Genomic DNA, 16786 nt, shown 5'->3' on the forward strand with positions numbered 1-16786 from the left:
TATGACTTTGACTATTAACTACTATTTGTATGCATAGACTGTCGCTATCCACCTTGTCGATCATGATTCAACAACAAAGCCATGTGCCACATGAATCATCGTTCTGGTACACATTGTATGATTGTCAGCCTTACGAAAAAAGACAAAGACGTATCTCTTTTGATCGTGAATGGTTCCAGAAATTTGATTTCGAAACGCACACACTCTTTAACGTCTATCACACTATACAGTTTTTCGCACACAAACTCTGAATACGATGTTGAGACAGACATTGTCAGCAGGGTCGTCCACGGTCGAGTGGCATGATTACAGCTTACGTAGCTTTCAAAATAAAATGACAAAGCTCTTTTACTTTTGTTGTCAACGTGACTTTGGACATTACCAAAAGGACGCGTCTGAAACAGCCGAAACGGGCATGCCAATCAGTTTACTCGTCTCATTTCAAAAGTTCAAAGCAACAACAATGAAACAACATTGAACCACAACAAAGCGAGCCGCAATACTGAGGATACGCTATTCCTTCCCAATGCTCCAGTGACGTGCGTCTTCTTTTAGCTCTGATCCAACGACGACTGTTGTATACATGGTATGATACACATATCCGGTAAGACCATCCTCAAAAGACATATGTACAACTGACTCCAATCGGATCCGTAAAAGTTATTATAGAGAGACTGGAACGAGAAATCAACAAAAATGTGGATGAGGTATAAAAAGCATTGTTGTCGCTAGGAAAAAAAACTCGGCCTTCCCTCTGATAAGTGAATCATGCTTCTTTATTTCGGCTGCTTGCTGTAACGACATGTTAACAAAGCGTACTGATGACAAGGGTAGCGATACTATTAATTACAGGTGGCAAAGTTGCCCAAAGTAAAGCAGCAGCAACAAACGAGAGTGACAAGCTGCGACAGAAATGGTTTAAACATATTCGGTGTAACAACAAACACCCATTTTGCAACTGACAACTTGTCGATCCCATCAAACATTTGTCACGTAGCAACAACGTCCCGTACTACGCCGACATAGATATATATTATAACACGGGGATGTGTGAGTGGCTGACATTCGCATCGGTTCTTCTTTTTGAAAGATGGGGTGCATGACCCGCTTTCTATATAATAAAGATCCGGGTTCCACGAAGCGTAAAGATGTGCGATATTACGAGTGCGTTCATGCGAGTGACATAACCTCTTTTGGAAGTTTGATTTGAGACTCCTTCCATCTTCGATGGCTCGATGTGGGTTCCATAAAGCAGTGTGTGTGTCTGTGTAAGTACAACAGTAGTAGTTAAACCACCTCTTTTTCTTCTCTCTCTTTTCCCTCCCTCCCTCCCTCCTTCTCTCTTCACACTTACACACATATCCACAAGCCAGTAAACCCCCCCCCTCTCTTTCTCCCTTCTCATATACAACCACCCTTCTTCTCTTTTTTTTTTTGTTTGTGGTGTTCTGTCTTTTGTCATACCATACTATAATACACACGACGCACCACGCACCACGTTATTTTTCACAATGGCCCGTCTGTCGCATAGTAAATCGAGCTCTTCATCAGCATCTCCTTCCAATGTTGTTGGCATGCACTACAAAGTAGGCCGTAAAATTGGTGAAGGGAGTTTTGGCATTATCTATGAAGGTATGTTTCATTGACATAACTTACTACTACTACTACTACTACTCCCTCAAAGAAAAAGTCTTTTACACTCAACGGAAACCTCGGGTGAAAAAATACTCACTCACTTTTGGTTTCATTCACTTTTATGAAAGGTACCAATCTCATTAGCAATCAACAAGTGGCAATAAAATTCGAATCTCGAAAGTCAGAAGCACCTCAACTACGAGACGAGTATCGCACGTATAAAATCCTGGCTGGTTTAAGTAAGCTTTTTTCTAAAGAGGATAGGAGGGGAGTGAGTAGATCAGGAAATTATCGTTATGGATCACATAGTTCAAACCATAAACTCTTGAAATCTAAATAATAATAATAATAATACTATAATTAGCGGGCATTCCATCTGCGTATTACTTTGGACAAGAAGGATTACATAATGTATTGGTGCTGGACATGCTTGGTCCAAGTCTCGAGGATCTGTATGACATGTGCAGTAGACGATTCAGTATCAAGACGGTGGCCATGCTCGCTAGATACATGGTACATAGATTCTGTTTTTTTGGTTTTAAAAAGAGAGAAAGGAGGAGAGAGAGAGAGAGAGAGAGCCTTTTGATAATGATTATAATTCATTAGATCACTCGCGTACAAAGCATACACGACAAAAGTCTGATTTATCGCGACATCAAGCCAGACAATTTCTTGATCGGTAAACCAGGGACTGAGCACGCAAACTCCGTCTTCCTGATCGACTTTGGCATGGCAAAGCAGTATCGTGATCCGAAAACAAAACAGCATATACCCTACCGTGAACGTAAAAGCTTGTCTGGGACTGCACGTTACATGAGCATAAACACCCATCTCGGAAGAGGTAAAATTGTCCTGTTTTATTTTTCTTCGCGAGAATGACCGTCCTCAATAACAAGTCCATGTTCTTTAGAGCAATCAAGACGTGATGATCTCGAGTCACTCGGTCACGTGTTCATGTACTTTTTGAGAGGGTCGCTTCCTTGGCAGGGATTGAAGGCTGCTACCAATAAGCAAAAGTATGAAAAGATTGGTGAAAAGAAACAGTCGACCATGATCAAGGATCTATGCGCAGGATATCCAGGTAAACCTTTCTTTAAGCGACGCTCTGTGTAATGCTGATGACTTTGTATAACACATGACCGTCGTATTATCATGCAACACACGTCTCACACCCGACAAACAGACTACAAACGCTGCTAATACTGCATTATTTACACTTTTTTTTTTCTGTAGAGGAGTTTGGAATTTACTTGCAGTAAGTGGTTTAAAGTGTGTGTAAAAAAACCGAAAGCACAATGTAGCCAATCCGATGTGTGTGTGTGTGTATCTATACAGATATGTCCGTAAACTCGGATTCGAAGAGCACCCGGATTACGACTTTTTGCGAGACCTCTTTGCCAAAACCCTGAGCAATCTAAACGAAGAAGACGATGGTGTTTATGACTGGATGCTGTTGAACGATGGCAAGGGCTGGGAGGTAAAAAGAAGATGGACCTATTTTACATGTATTTTTTTTTTGGGGGGGGTGGGGAAGTCATGGCAACAAAAAGATGCACGCACTCATGAGAATATTGAAAAAGCACCGTGCACGCTATCAACTGGATGTCCGAAACTCTCGGCACGATACGACGCGGGCTCGTCATTCGAAACAAGCGAACCGTGAATCTGCTCACTGTCACACGGTGCCTACTCAACAACAACAACAACGACCCAACACCACACCATCGCCACAACAGCAGCAGCAACAACAACAACAGCAACAACAACAACAACACAGCCGTCAAGCGCATCATCCATCAGCAGCAGCAGAACCACCGCGTAAAAAGTCATGGTGGCAACATGTGCTTGATACTCTGACGTGTAGACACTGCATGTGAGAAAAAAAAAGCACTCCCTTGGCCTCTCTTTTGGTTGTCTGTTTCTTGTGGTGGTGCAACGGTGACACTTGACCCAAAAAAACGCTTTCTCTTTAACCAGTTGTGCTCAGCCCGACCAACCCCAAAGCAGCGGTTGTTGCTAAATTAAGTTTTGTGTGTGTGCATTTTTATAAACATCGACGCAGGGCGCAGCACTTGTAAACTATTTAGCCGCCCACAATAGCACATATCTCTTCACCCAACCCCTTGCAGCTTTTAAAGTAGAAAACTTTGTTTTGTGGAAATTAATATTAAGATTTAAAATGCAAAAAAGAATATATACAAAGATTGTGTTTTTGTGCATGAAATGAATGGGATGGGTTGTTTCTTGATGTACAGATGAGGAGGAGAGAGAAGGAACTGGGCTTGGCTTATGTATGGGGTGTGTGTAATAGTTGGGCGTGCGTAATATAGATGTGGTCTATGCGTAATGTGAGATATATGTGTATGTATGTATGTAGAGAGGGAGGGAGGGGGGACATAGACGCACAACAAGGGGGGGGGTCTATCTATCGAGACTGAAATAACTGAGCAAGGTGCTCAGGCACTTTGTCCTCGGGATAACGCCATTCAGGATGATTGTACAATTGAAGCGTATCGCTGCGTTGCCATTTGGGATAATCCACAGCCGAGGGATGATTCAACTTGTTCTGCACCTCCAATGCCAAAAGGTTCGCTGCGCAGGAAACGTCGCGATGGATCTGGAGACCATAGTACTTTGACGGATTGCGGGTGCACTTGAATCCATTCTTGTACGCAAGATAGGTGAGCACCGCTTGGTCTTGACGATGGTTCAGACGCGATGAGCCAGCGGGTGCAATGCATCGCTTGCGCAGGCCACATTCGAGCCATTGATCCACCATGTTCGCCTTGAGGGTGGCGTTGGCAACATCAAAGCCCACGGCTGCACCATTGCAGTTGGCGTATTTGCCATACTCGTCCATCGATTCGCCAAAGTAATCGAGCATGCCCGGATGGGTCCATCGTGCCATACGGTACGAGCTGCGAGGCGACCAGAAGCCATGGTGGCGCTGGACCAAGTGCGGTGCGTTTTTTAGGAATTCGGCAGTGACCATGTTGCCAGCATCGAGCCACACGAGTACGCCGTCGTTGTATTTCTCGGCAGCTTCGGCCACAATGCCGGTCTTCCAGGCATACTCGCCCGCATTGATGGCGACGTCCCAGAAACGCGGGTATTTAAAGTAGTCAAACGTGACCAGGTCGTCGATGAGGCCGTTGTGCACGAGTTGGTCGAGGACGGGCAGTTGGGTACGGTTCATGCCAATGTTGTAGACGACGATGCGTGGGAATGGGTCGACTTGGTCGCGCAGCGCGTCGAGTGAGTACAAAAAGTTTTCGAGCGAGCAAAGGTGGTTGGCACTGCTGGCGGTGACGATCGTGTATGGGAAGTCTTTGCGTTGCTTTGGCGCTGCTGCTGCTGCTGCTGCTGCTGGCTGCTTTAGGGTGAACGGTGTGTCGATTTCGTCGTCGGCGGTGCTGATGACGATGGTCTCTGGTGGTACTACACCTCCCACTGGCGGCGACTGGCAGACCTGTAGGTCCGAGGCACAGCTCGCGACTATTATAAAGAAACGCGTTAGTCATTCTTGTTTCTCCTTACGACGACAGCAGCACCCACCCCCAACTTACAGTCTTGTTTTAACACCGTATCAATGCCGAGTGAACAAATCAAAAAGAAGCCAAACAGACATCCGAGAGCCAGCTGCATGGCAATCTTCTTTTTGGAGAAGGCGGGTTTGGGTGGCGATAACGTTGGAGGCAAGCCCATGATGTAATGTAATGGATAAGAGAGTGCGGTATTAAAGTAAGTAGACTTGCTCTGAGGAAAAGAAGAAAGAAAAAAGGGGGAGGGGAAAAAAGAAAAAGAGCCTCTTTTTATACGGTGCGAACAATGGGGGAGGCGGGCGGGGCGAAGTTTCCCAGTGAAAAAAGACTATTTAAAGAGAATGTTTTTTTTTTGCTACGGGATCGGATCCGTTTTGTGTAACGCTTTCGCCGCTTTTTATAGACCCGCGCACCACCACCACTGCCTCAGGGGACAAATAATACACATTAACGCCTCTAACCACCCCCACCCCCAAAGAAACAAAAAAAAAACACATAACCCGCTATTACCACCACCTCAGACTGTCACCCAAGGGCCCGGGTATCCACTTTTATCGCATTAAACAGCTATTACTTTTTATATCTCTTTGGCAATTCATTCATTCAGGAAATGTTTGTCGACAACTTCCCTGAGGGATTCTTTTTCATTCGTTGCAAGGCCACTGACATGGCCCTGGATGTCAATGACGGCGGCATGCTGGTAATAAAACTTGTCTAAAGTGTCTCTCGTGTGTGTCGTGTCTCTCCCTCCCTCCCTCCCCTCCTGTCAACCACACCCCCCACCCCCACCGAGTTTGGCGTTATTAAGAAAGTAATGGAAAGTATTATTAAAATGCATTCTTTTGTAGAACGACTACACGATGATTATCTGGCCGCAAGTAAGTTGTTGTTTGCTACTACTACTACTACTACTAATCATCCTCCGTACAATGCTCAAGCTCACTTTTAATATTTCTAAAAAAGAAAATGGTGGATAGCATCAACCAGGTAAAAATGTGGGATGTTTACAGGAAACGTCAGGCTTAGTAGGCCGCGGGTTAACCCTTTCCTTGTGTGTGTTCATGCTGCAAATAATAGCTGTGGATGCATGAAGATGGCTTCTTGATCAATCGCAAGTCAGGACTAGGTAGGCCGCACACTTGATGATAATAGACAAAGCATTCTATTTACTTTATGTCTTTTTCCCGAACAGTGCTAGATATTCGCGGAGGTAGAGTGAGAAGAAAGAATGAGGAGATACTTTGCACTTGTGCACCCATACACACTTACACACTTACACACTTACACTTACACTTACACACATATCATAGGCGATATCAAAAAGGACAAGGCAATTATCCAGTACGCACGGAAGCCAGGACTCGCACACAACCAGCGATGGCAGTATAAGGACGGCTACATCTTCCCCGCAGCATCGCCTAACCTGGTGCTCGACATTCGTGGCGGAGAGTACAAGGACGCAGCCTCCATCTTTCTAAACAGCAGATTACCCGGCAGTAACACAACCCAACAGTGGCTGATACAGCCATTCCAAGATACGAGGTCCAAGCAGGACCTTGCCTTGCTGCGGCCACCACCGTGTAAGTTGAAAAAAACAAAATATATCCTGCCCCCGGGGGCTGAGTGGTTAATAGGCAAATGTGTGTGTATTTTTAGTGCAGAAGCACCTGACCGAGTTCCCTCAGCCAGAGGACCTTTGCGACTACCATCGACAAGTGTACCATGAAAACATGCCAACCTCTTCCTCCTCCTACTCCTACTCGGGTAAACAGATAGCGGGTGCTGCAGCATTCGAGGTATATCAGAACAAAGGTCTATTGGAACTGTTTACCCCTCATTTTTTGCTAACTCTATAAACAACAACAACAAAAGGGTATCCGACGCTATCTGCTCGCACAAAAGAAAAAGGACGAGCCTATCGTGACCCCTCAAGCAAGAGAGACCATCCAGTCCTTGGTAGCACAACAAGTAAAGTTTAAGCCAATTCATACGAATAGCAAACAATCCCAAAAAGAAAAGTGTTAATTTGTTTGGAAACAGATGGCTGAGCTGAAAGACAAGATCCCATCCGACCAGCAACAACCCTGTGAACTGGTACGCACAGCAGAACAAGCTGCGGCCAGCTATTTTGCTCGCGAATACGAATCGTCGTCGTTGTGAAAGTAGTGGCTTTTATTAGCGATCCTTTTGCTGCTTCATATCCAAAACAATCCGTGTAACCGGGCAATGACAGTGATGCATGCAATGGTCGCTTACGGATCCCAATACCAATCTTTGATGCATACAAAAGAAAAAAAAAAAGTTACTCCATTGACACAATAAAAAAAAAACACACACACCCTTAACACATGTTCTACCTTTCCAACCCTGTCCGATTGGAGGAGCCGACCACAAACATGTCAGGTGGATTCTGGTTGACAAATTCGGCAATGATGTCTTGTACAGGTTCGTATGCTTCCTTCATGACCAGCTCCTGTTTTATTAAAAAAAAAAGAGAGGTCACTTTTTTGAAAACTGGGAGCTGTAGACACTCCCAACGTTTTTCTTTTTTTTTTTTTGGCTTACCGTGCCTTCAGGAAGAGCCTGCCGTAATCTTTTCTCTGTGTTTTTTGCTTCTGCTTGTATTTCCATGTTGTTCGTTCGATCCAGTGACCCTCTGTCGTTTTGTGGGGGGGGAGGTTTGAAACAAACACACACAAACACACACAGAGCATGAGTATCCAAGAAAACATGTCCCGTTAAAAACAAAGGCTTACAATAAAGAGGTGCCCGGTGCATTCAGACCAACAGCATGGATCACTTGTAGTACACTGTCTGGAATCTTTGAACAGAGATCGATAGCAAACGCCAGAGCATGATGTGATGCTAGCGTGTCGTCAGCGGCCACTACAATACGAAAACTATTCCCGAAAGGTTTTTTTAAGACTACTGCTATTTTTGTCTTGTAACGAGGCCCCCGCCGCCGTACTACTATGGCCGTGGCCTTTGAATGTTTACCTTGATGGCATAAAAGGTGAATGAAAGAAGAAAGAAAACAGAGAGAAAGGGACTCGGAATGTTTTCCAAACATTTTCGACAGTGCTGGGGGTGGTGGCATGATTTATTTTTTTTTTACTCTTGCATCTAATCTATTCACTTTTTCGGTACTTTTTTTTTTTTTTTGTATTTCTTGAGCCAAAACTCGCGAGACCAACTGTAGTAGTAAACATGGAAAACACCCGTTTTTGTGTGTGTTGATAGAGAAGACAATGGTGAAACATACATGCATCACACGTCACCAGTGCCTAAGTGATCTATGTACAGTAATTGTTTTCTCTTTTGTTATTATTATTTGTACAAATATGGATTATCGTCATCATCGTCAACGTCATCCTCTTCATCACTATCTAAGCGTAATGGATTTGTGTTGAAGCTACTGATCTGGGTCAGATCCAAAGCGCCAAGACCATCAGCATCCTCTTCTTCTCCTTCGCCACTTAGATACAAGTCATCCAAATGATCACCACCACTGCCCGAAATGTCAGCAGGCGCCGAGGACGACATGGCTAGCAGTGCCTCCGTAAAGTTGTTTCTGGGCCTTCGGTACGGTGTTGTGTTTTTGAATTTCGAATAGCGTCCACTTGGCGTATTATCCATCATGAGTTTTTTCACTCGACGTGGTGTTCGTGCCGTCGCCATTGCGTCGTCGTCGTCGTCGTCGTCAATCAAGTCAAGCGTGTCATCATCATCATTCACTTGCATTGTTGTTTGTCCTCCACTCAACATCATTCCATCCATGTCGTCATCATCATCATCAAAGTCATCCAACAGGCTGGGCTGTGATAAATGGGATCGATGCGACGGCGTAGTGTCGCCACCATGTCGATGCGGTGTATAGCCAAATCCTGAAAGAGAAACACCGAAATCACGCTTGAAGCGCGTACGTGGCGTTGTAGGTGACGCTGGCTGTCGTATTTTGAGTATTCGATCTTCTTCCTCTTCGTGTTTTTCTGGCTTGGAGCCTAGTGTATTTTTTTTTCCAATTTAGGTTCAGGTCTACCAGCACCCCCCCCCCCTTTTTTTTGCTCTTTTCAGCTTTTGGATCCCTTTTTGTTGGATATATCCAGGAACTTACGTCGAGGTGACATGGCACTTTTGATGAAACTACCGACACGTTTCATGGTAGGAACACCGTTGACTGCCGATCGTTGGATCCGTGCCATGGTGGCTTCTTCCGCTACGGCTTTTGTTGACTTTTCAGGACGTTTGCGTACAGAAAGATCCACCTCGCGTCGCATAAATGGCAAGTCCTTCAGATTCGACGTTTTCATCCTCTTCGAACGATGACTACTGCTGGTTGAAATGCGATCCGGTGGTGGCCGTTCACGTTTCTTTTGATGCTTTTGTTGAAAAGACCGTTTATTTTGCTGTTGTGGTTGTTGTTTCTGTTGTGAGGATGGCAAAGACTGAGTTGAGGTTTGTGAATCTACAATGGTAGGCGTTTGTGATGAAGATGGTTCGGCATTATACATCAAGTCGCCTTCAGTGCATTGATCGAGTAAGCGTTTTGTCCAATCAGGTACTACACGTGAAAGACTGTATATAGACATGAGGGCAACCGAATGTATGTATGTCAGCGAACATGCAGTCCCTTTTTCCATTGTGCATAAAGAGCTTACCATTGATTCATGCAGGTACAAAATGCGGCATTTGAAATATCGGCCGGATCCAATTTGTGCTCTTTGATATCCAAACTGTCCAGTTCGTGCAAATACTGAGCAACATCATATACATTTTCCCAAATCGTCACACGCGTATAGTAGATGTTCAGCTGGTTTTCAACATCTGGATTGTCAAGGTCGACTGGAGTGTGGTCCTCGGCTGCTTTGGGTCCACGCATTGTCTTGGATCGTTTACCTGCTCGTCGTTCCAGCCATATCAGTAGCATGTACACAGCCATTTGTAATCGTCCTCTACAATAAGCACACATATATCAGCATTCCTCCTAGGATCACTCCCTTTCCCATCCATTTTTTGGATATACGCGCGGATACATGACTCGATCATAGCTTACTCTCTTGTTTTTAAAGCATTGCGTGCCTTGAGTTCCAGCTCGTAAATTTCCCTTCTTTGTAATCGAACAATGCTGCTTTTCCACTCAATAAAATAGGGCCGCTCTTCTTCATCCGGAATTATGCTCAGGTCAGATGAGCCCATGAGCCGGGGTATCAAGTCGCGATGCTTACTGTCAAATGCAGAAGAATTGATCGCCATGCTCTTGACAGTTGCAATCACCTCGGGTAACTTTTTTTTTTTTTTTTTGGTTTTGGTTGTCAGTCAATTTTGCCCCCCGAACGATAAACGTCAACGAGTAAATACTTACTATAGAGTTGGATTGAGACACAAGGTTGTCTATGCAGTCATACATGAGCTTCATACTGTTGGAAAGGATCCACTAAGCACAGTAATATGATTAGCATATGCAAAACACATACGATCCGGAATGTTTTTGTCTCTGTAAAAATACGAAATGGAATAGAGAAAGATAGATGCTCTACTAACCTTGTGGGTATATAAAGTTCCGTAATACACTTCTTGCAATGATCGTAGAAGCGATTCCGTCGTTTTTGGTAGCTGGAAGATGTCTTCCTCCTTGCTTTTTTGTGATGGTAACGGTGTAACAGGTTCTTTTTTCTTTTCTTTGCTTTCAGCTAGCTTGGTTTTTCGCTGCCTTCGTCTAATAGTGGATGAGAGGTACATCATCCATGTTCGAAATTTTAAAGGCCTTGATACATAGCGCGTATATAAGTCAATCAGATAGAAATAGAGTGGTTGCTCTCACCTGTCTTTCATCGCTTGGAGCGTGTTTAACAATTCATGTGAAAGCGGAGCAAGCTTCAATGGTTGACCTCCTTGCTTTGATTCTTTGAGCAGGTTACTGAGCTTTTCCTTTTTCGTTGGAGTTGCTGGTATATCGAGAAAGTCAAGTACATTTGTGCCGGCTGGACCACAGATGATACTATGCTGTTGCGGCTCAGGCTCAATATCGTACATTTTGAAATCCATACAAAGGAATCGAAGTATGACAGCGTTTGACATTCTGGGCTCCAAAATACCGAACCGATCTCCAAACCGTACAACTGCAACCGCATCCCGTCTCTTGAGTTGTTGTCCAAACAAGCATAATTCATTGCTGCCATTTCCTTTGTCGAACAAAACATAGAGTTGCGTTTTCTCTGTGTCCAGCGATCGAATGTTGATTTGGGATCGGTATACAGCACAAAGTACATCAATCTGCTTCACGTCCACAGGAATTGTTCCCGTAATACTATGCATGGTAATATAAGTAGGGAAACAATGCTGTTGTCAGTAATGAAATGATGATACTAATATGACTACTCCTTGTTTGTTCATTTACGTCGTGTTACCTTTTCCTGACAGGATACATATCGGCTTGGATAGGTGCAGTCTGAGGTGTGAAAAGCAATTGAACCGAGCAGCACGACATTGTAGTTGAGGCTGTGGCTTCTTTGGTATCTGCGTTGTTGTCGTTGTTGTTACTTTGTAAGAGTTCCTCATCTGTCCTTGGTATTGCTGCCTCTTTTGAAACCACCCTGATGGTTCGCGCATTCCAGTTGTGAAACATGCTTGCAAACGATACACCATAACTGTTATAATCCGCAGTTAGGTTCGATGCTCGCATATAGCTTCCTCCAAATGGCCGGAGCACTGCATTCATGCCATTGTATAATGCTTCCGCTTCCTAAAAACAATATGATCTTAAGCTTTACTTTTCCATTTTCTTTTTTCCTCCCTTAAGGATCAAGATTTTACCTGTACATCATCTGACAAGTGGGTGGAGGTATCCACCCAGCTCAAGGATATCCGATTTTCGATATATGAATCCCATAACGAACGACGGAATTCCGTATGCATGAACCGCAATCCAAGAGCAATACCTGACGACGGGAGCGATGATGATGATGGTGATGCTATCGGTGCAGTTGGGATATACTTGTTCTCTTCCCAGTTTGTATATGTTTGTGGCAGTGGTGTAACAAGGTAGATAAAGTTCTTGACGTCCACCACACTTTGCTTTCTTTGCGGTTGCTGTTGTCGACGAGGTGATTCAGACGATAAATTTGAATCGGTCCAGTGGAACTCGGCGATCGATTGAATTAATACGCGCTTGATTATTTCGAATGGTGCGACGACAGCAGCAGCATCAGTTGTTGTGGTTGTTGTTACATGCTGTTGTTGCAAAAGTTCTTGTTTAAACTTTTCGAGTGCACTGACGGAAATGGGACGAAACGGTTGGTTGGCAGTCGATATGGACGCTGCGCTGCTGCTGGTGAAGAATCGGTAGCCCCATGTCGTTCTTTTGTCGACGCAATCCAAAAAGTAGAGTAGAATGTTTAATATCGAATGCTGGATCGTTTCAATATCAGGCTCAACGACATTGACTAGAAAGATTACATGTGGCGCACTTCGTTTGTTGTTGTTGATCATGAAGTCCTGCCACGGAGTAGAAAAAGAAGGACGTTATAGTGTCACGCTCTCGCCTTTTTTTTTTATTTTACACGAAAAATGGAAATGATGCCGCCTAGCCAAGCACGCGTCGTTCCAAATGCCAAATATAGTAAAAACACGTACCTGGTCAACATTTTTTGACTTCCTTCCTCTATACCACTGTCAATACAATATGAAGCACATACATACTTTATAAAAGGACGGTAAACGGCTGTTTAAAGAATACGACAGTATATTCTGTTCCTAATCACCCATTGTCGACGATGGTAATCCGCTTCTTAATTATATGAAACGAAACGACTGCAAATTATGGTAAATAGCAAGTCTTGCAGAGATTTATTTTTTTCCTTTACAGAAGACCGGTTTTTTTTTTTTTGCAGTCTTCGCTTGCTAGTTATCCGCCATTCGACCAAGGTTTTTGAGGAAGAAACTAGTGTGATGCTTTAAAGTTGGGAGATGGCTCTATAGAAAAATGTTTTTAAAGCAACTTTAACACGATCGCTGTCATCTTGCGCTACTAGGATTCGTCATCCTCACTCGGCGATCCGTCTAGTCGATCCGATCCGACCTCGATTGAGTTAAAGGTGGATCCGATCCGATCCATGGATCCGTTATTAATATGTGTGTTAATATGTGAAGTGATAATAGTACAAGAGAAATGATATTGGGAGCATTAAATATTTTCTACAATGCCGTACTTTTCGTCTTACTAGCCGTTTTGTACTTCAAAGTGAAGATTTTGTGAGGGCACAGAAAGTATAAATGGTAGTGTAGAAATACCCTCATTAAGGTATTTAGAGATTGGTTAGAGTTGAGGACTGTAATTTTTGGCTGGTCGTAAAGTAGAGAGCAAAATCGGCAAGTAACGATGTAAATAAATAACTTATCCGGTTGTTAGATGATGGAGGATATTCGATCAGAGAGCAGCAAGTATAAAGATGGAGAGCCAAAGCTTCTCAGTATAAATTGTGAAGCAAAACATTTATTACATAAGTTGTGAATAAACAACTGTCAAGAGAGATATGAGAGCATAAACAGGCTAAAAAAGTGTAAGCTTTGCTATTGAAGTTATGACACAAAGGACGTAATAAAAAAATGGCGTTATTTTTACCTAGATCTATATGCTCTTAAAGTAAACTGTATTCGTAGTAATGGTACTTTCGTTTGACGAATTCTTCATATAAAATTACAGACTCGATATAAAACGCGAGAAGGATGATGTACAATTAAACACATGCCAGTGCATCAATGCTTAAGTATCATAGTGTAAAACGTTTGGGGTTATGAAATAATACAGTAGAGACAATGAATGGGGACTGATAGACTGGCCAGAATTATTGTATTAGAAGATAGCAAAAGGAGCACGTACCCATTGCTAATATCTTTGTGCTGAGATTCGTTAAATCGAGTAATCCTAGTCATTGTTATATCTGCTATCAATAAGTTGCGTAGCTACAGTTTTCAGCAGGCTGGAAATATTGTGAAGTGATAAGGATAAGCTATAGAGAAAGAAAGTGCTCCGTGTATGACACAACAGAGTGGATCTATATCTGATATTGCTGTAATTCTTCCATTACCTTCAGCCAGTTGTAATCGTGTGCAGATGCAAAATGGAGCGTCGTTATGTGTAGATAGGAAAGCAAGGAAGAAGCTGGACCCAGCAAGCGCTGGCTCCCTGATAGTACGGCTGGATAAAAAGATCTTCCTAATTATGAAAATAATTTATTACACCTAAGCTGCCTGCAAGGAACTGGCTGCTTGGTCTGCTTTCGACTATAGAACAATGTCTATTTTGTAATCTCCTATATATAATACGAGTACACTATGCGATATAGAATTCAATTGTTTAGCCATGCTCAATATACTAGTCTTCTACACCGAATTCATACTTTTCTATTATATAACTTTCTCTGTTATATAAAAAGACGTTTTGTAGTATATCTCCTCAGCATATAAGTTGGATCCACAGATTGGATTAGGGGTTGCAATCTGACCTGTGAGGATGGGTCAACGGGTCGGGTTGATGCTTTTCTTACCTATAGTCAACCCATCTAACCCTTGACCCGACCCGTCGACCCATTGTGACACGTGTATACATACAATATGTATGAGGTACTTGTATTCAAGCAGTCAATCTTTCTATTAGGAAGCATCATTATATTAAAGATCTAGTTGTCAATCTGTCTGCTATAGAACTATAACATAAAATGTTCTTATATTCTTTTTATTGTGGGATTATATTTTGTCTTCAAGAATAAAGGATCAGTAAGCTATAAGCAATATTTATAAAAGGAGTAAAGAAGTAGTAATAGAGCCTTGACCCAACCCGGCCCGTCTAATTGTGACCCCTAACTATTATTATTCTAAGTATCACTTTTAGTATTAGTTATATTGTGGCTCTAAAGAATATATGCTGCAACTTTAAGAAATTGCATTAGAATTTAAAGGCATTTTAAGAGGAATCTAACGAGATAGTGATTCAAGAATCTTGTAAATAGTCAAATAAATTATAATGTTGAGAAATTGGTTTAGAGAGGTATTATAGATGATTTTAGGGGAAAAGGATTATAATAAGAAGGGATCTAATTTTGATTCATTTACTGTAGCACTGCTCTTAAAGCACTCTGAAAGAATCACTCTGAAATCAGGTTTTAACTTAAGTGGTAGCAGTAGCAGCAGCAGTACAGCACAGCAGTACAGCACAGCAGTACAGCAGTGCATATAAAATTTAAAAAAAAAAAAATCGGATCCCCAACGGGATATACTTTAATATTCCATTGCATATCAACAAGTCACTTTGGCGGAGTGGTTAACGCGGTGCCCTGCTAAGGCATTGTCCTTTGGACGCGCAGGTTCGAATCCTGCAGGTGACGTTTCATTTTTGCAATTTTTTGGCGCTTTTTCTTTCGCCGTCATCGTTAGCACCGGTTTGTTGATTGTACTAGTAAACAGTAGAGTAGATGTTAAATAGATACTTTACAGATATAAAAAAACAGAAGCAATTATACATAATGATCTTCAATTTTGAGTAGAAACTAAAGATTTAAGTACCTGGCAATCATAATAGCAGTAGCAGCAAGAACAACTATACATAATGAGATATGTTGTAATATGTTATCCTGCAACTCATCTGGTATGAATAGTAACAATGAAGATGAAAAAGGAAAAGAAAAAGTTTTTTGCTTTTTTTCGAAACAGCGATCGTAAAAACCAAGCTCCTAGAAAAGCATAGTAAAAAGGCCGATGTTTCAGTTTGTAGATACAAAATATTTGTTTCACATTAAAAATGACATGGGTGGTATTTATCTGGCAGATATGTTCCAGCTCGTTTACAAGAAGTTTCATATAGACATTGTGATATGTACAAAATCTTTTGCTAACAATTACAACTACTGTCTTTGATATTGACATACTAGACCATGATAATCAGCAGAGTTGTAATTTATATAGCAATAAATACTGTATCAGGGCTACTTTGTAGCGGTATCTGCAAGAAAAATTGAAAGCAACAAAATAGATACAGAGAAGAAGGAAAAAACAGCGTATTGCAAGAAGAACTGTAAGGTGATTGGTATCCATCATAGTCAAATAATGCAGGAATTGCGTGTGGATCGCACTGGTCGCGTAGCAATCAATAATATATAAGTGCACAGCAATGACGCCGCAAGTAAAATCTTATAATAATCGTAATACAATACTAGCTACGTATTTTCCGATATGCCGTTAAGATACGTGGTGTAAAAAAGAAGAGGATGGATAGAGAAGAGACGGCAGAGAAAGCGAGCTCGGCATTAACCTATATATAATAAAAGAGAGGATCATTTGTCATGAAAAAGTTGATTAAACTGCTCTCTCTTTTTTTCTGGGCTATCAAACCCTGATATTGAAGGAGATGCACTGGCTCAATGGACGCAAACAAGTCGTCTCTAGTAGTAACACTTCCTTTGGTGCAAAGTACATTTGATGCCAACACAGCAGCTACTATTATGAAACGTCATTCTGCTTCTAGAGCCTTCAACAAACTGTGCAGAGGTGAGTACCTACTCTTGTTGAGAGCTTGTGTTTTGGCAGCAAACAGCATGCAGGTGAAGTGCCCGGTT

General features: G+C 42.4%; 7 protein-coding genes and 1 non-coding gene across 8 annotated transcripts; 4 read left to right on the plus strand and 4 right to left on the minus strand.

Moving 5' to 3' along the window:
• Positions 1 to 1290: 1290 nt before the first annotated feature.
• Positions 1291 to 3793, plus strand: BDB00DRAFT_814288 (kinase-like domain-containing protein). Its single transcript, XM_053122836.1, has 7 exons — positions 1291 to 1632; positions 1764 to 1874; positions 2000 to 2148; positions 2242 to 2476; positions 2546 to 2716; positions 2869 to 2890; positions 2971 to 3793. Exons 1-7 carry the CDS (start codon positions 1512 to 1514, stop codon positions 3296 to 3298), a joined length of 1137 nt encoding a protein of 378 aa, XP_052981617.1. The 5' UTR covers positions 1291 to 1511; the 3' UTR covers positions 3299 to 3793.
• Positions 3794 to 4060: 267 nt separating this feature from the next.
• BDB00DRAFT_760248 (uncharacterized protein) lies at positions 4061 to 4831 on the minus strand (the record flags this gene model as incomplete). Its single annotated transcript, XM_053119197.1, has 1 exon — positions 4061 to 4831. One exon carries the CDS (start codon positions 4829 to 4831, stop codon positions 4061 to 4063), a length of 771 nt encoding a protein of 256 aa, XP_052981618.1.
• BDB00DRAFT_244251 (uncharacterized protein) lies at positions 4680 to 5565 on the plus strand. The gene has a single exon (XM_053116632.1). The coding sequence runs from the start codon at positions 4851 to 4853 to the stop codon at positions 5340 to 5342; it is 492 nt and encodes a 163-aa protein (XP_052981619.1). The 5' UTR covers positions 4680 to 4850; the 3' UTR covers positions 5343 to 5565.
• A 222-nt stretch (positions 5566 to 5787) lies between these two features.
• On the plus strand, positions 5788 to 7337 carry BDB00DRAFT_870506 (ricin B lectin domain-containing protein; the record flags this gene model as incomplete). Its single annotated transcript, XM_053126710.1, has 9 exons — positions 5788 to 5877; positions 6026 to 6055; positions 6141 to 6164; positions 6255 to 6303; positions 6370 to 6387; positions 6488 to 6757; positions 6834 to 6973; positions 7050 to 7145; positions 7218 to 7337. The coding sequence occupies 9 exons, from the start codon at positions 5788 to 5790 to the stop codon at positions 7335 to 7337; spliced, it is 837 nt and encodes a 278-aa protein (XP_052981620.1).
• A 193-nt stretch (positions 7338 to 7530) lies between these two features.
• BDB00DRAFT_870507 (uncharacterized protein) lies at positions 7531 to 8185 on the minus strand (the record flags this gene model as incomplete). The annotated part of the gene is made up of 4 exons (XM_053126711.1): positions 7531 to 7650; positions 7743 to 7833; positions 7934 to 8077; positions 8175 to 8185. 4 exons carry the CDS (start codon positions 8183 to 8185, stop codon positions 7531 to 7533), a joined length of 366 nt encoding a protein of 121 aa, XP_052981621.1.
• A 916-nt stretch (positions 8186 to 9101) lies between these two features.
• On the minus strand, positions 9102 to 10133 carry BDB00DRAFT_244804 (uncharacterized protein). The gene has a single exon (XM_053116634.1). It carries the CDS (start codon positions 9836 to 9838, stop codon positions 9248 to 9250), a length of 591 nt encoding a protein of 196 aa, XP_052981622.1. The 5' UTR covers positions 9839 to 10133; the 3' UTR covers positions 9102 to 9247.
• Positions 10134 to 10932: 799 nt separating this feature from the next.
• BDB00DRAFT_244546 (uncharacterized protein) lies at positions 10933 to 12711 on the minus strand. The gene is made up of 3 exons (XM_053116633.1): positions 11991 to 12711; positions 11585 to 11919; positions 10933 to 11484 (listed from the first exon to the last, which is right to left on the minus strand). The coding sequence occupies exons 1-3, from the start codon at positions 12663 to 12665 to the stop codon at positions 10995 to 10997; spliced, it is 1500 nt and encodes a 499-aa protein (XP_052981623.1). The 5' UTR covers positions 12666 to 12711; the 3' UTR covers positions 10933 to 10994.
• Positions 12712 to 15477: 2766 nt separating this feature from the next.
• Positions 15478 to 15559, plus strand: BDB00DRAFT_t38. The gene has a single exon. It is a non-coding gene; the product is annotated as a tRNA-Ser (tRNA).
• The last annotated feature ends 1227 nt before the right edge of the window (positions 15560 to 16786 follow it).

The sequence above is a fragment of the Zychaea mexicana genome, assembly GCF_025766255.1.
Source record: "Zychaea mexicana strain RSA 1403 chromosome Unknown BDB00scaffold_21, whole genome shotgun sequence".
In the NCBI taxonomy this organism is placed as follows: domain Eukaryota; kingdom Fungi; phylum Mucoromycota; class Mucoromycetes; order Mucorales; family Lichtheimiaceae; genus Zychaea; species Zychaea mexicana.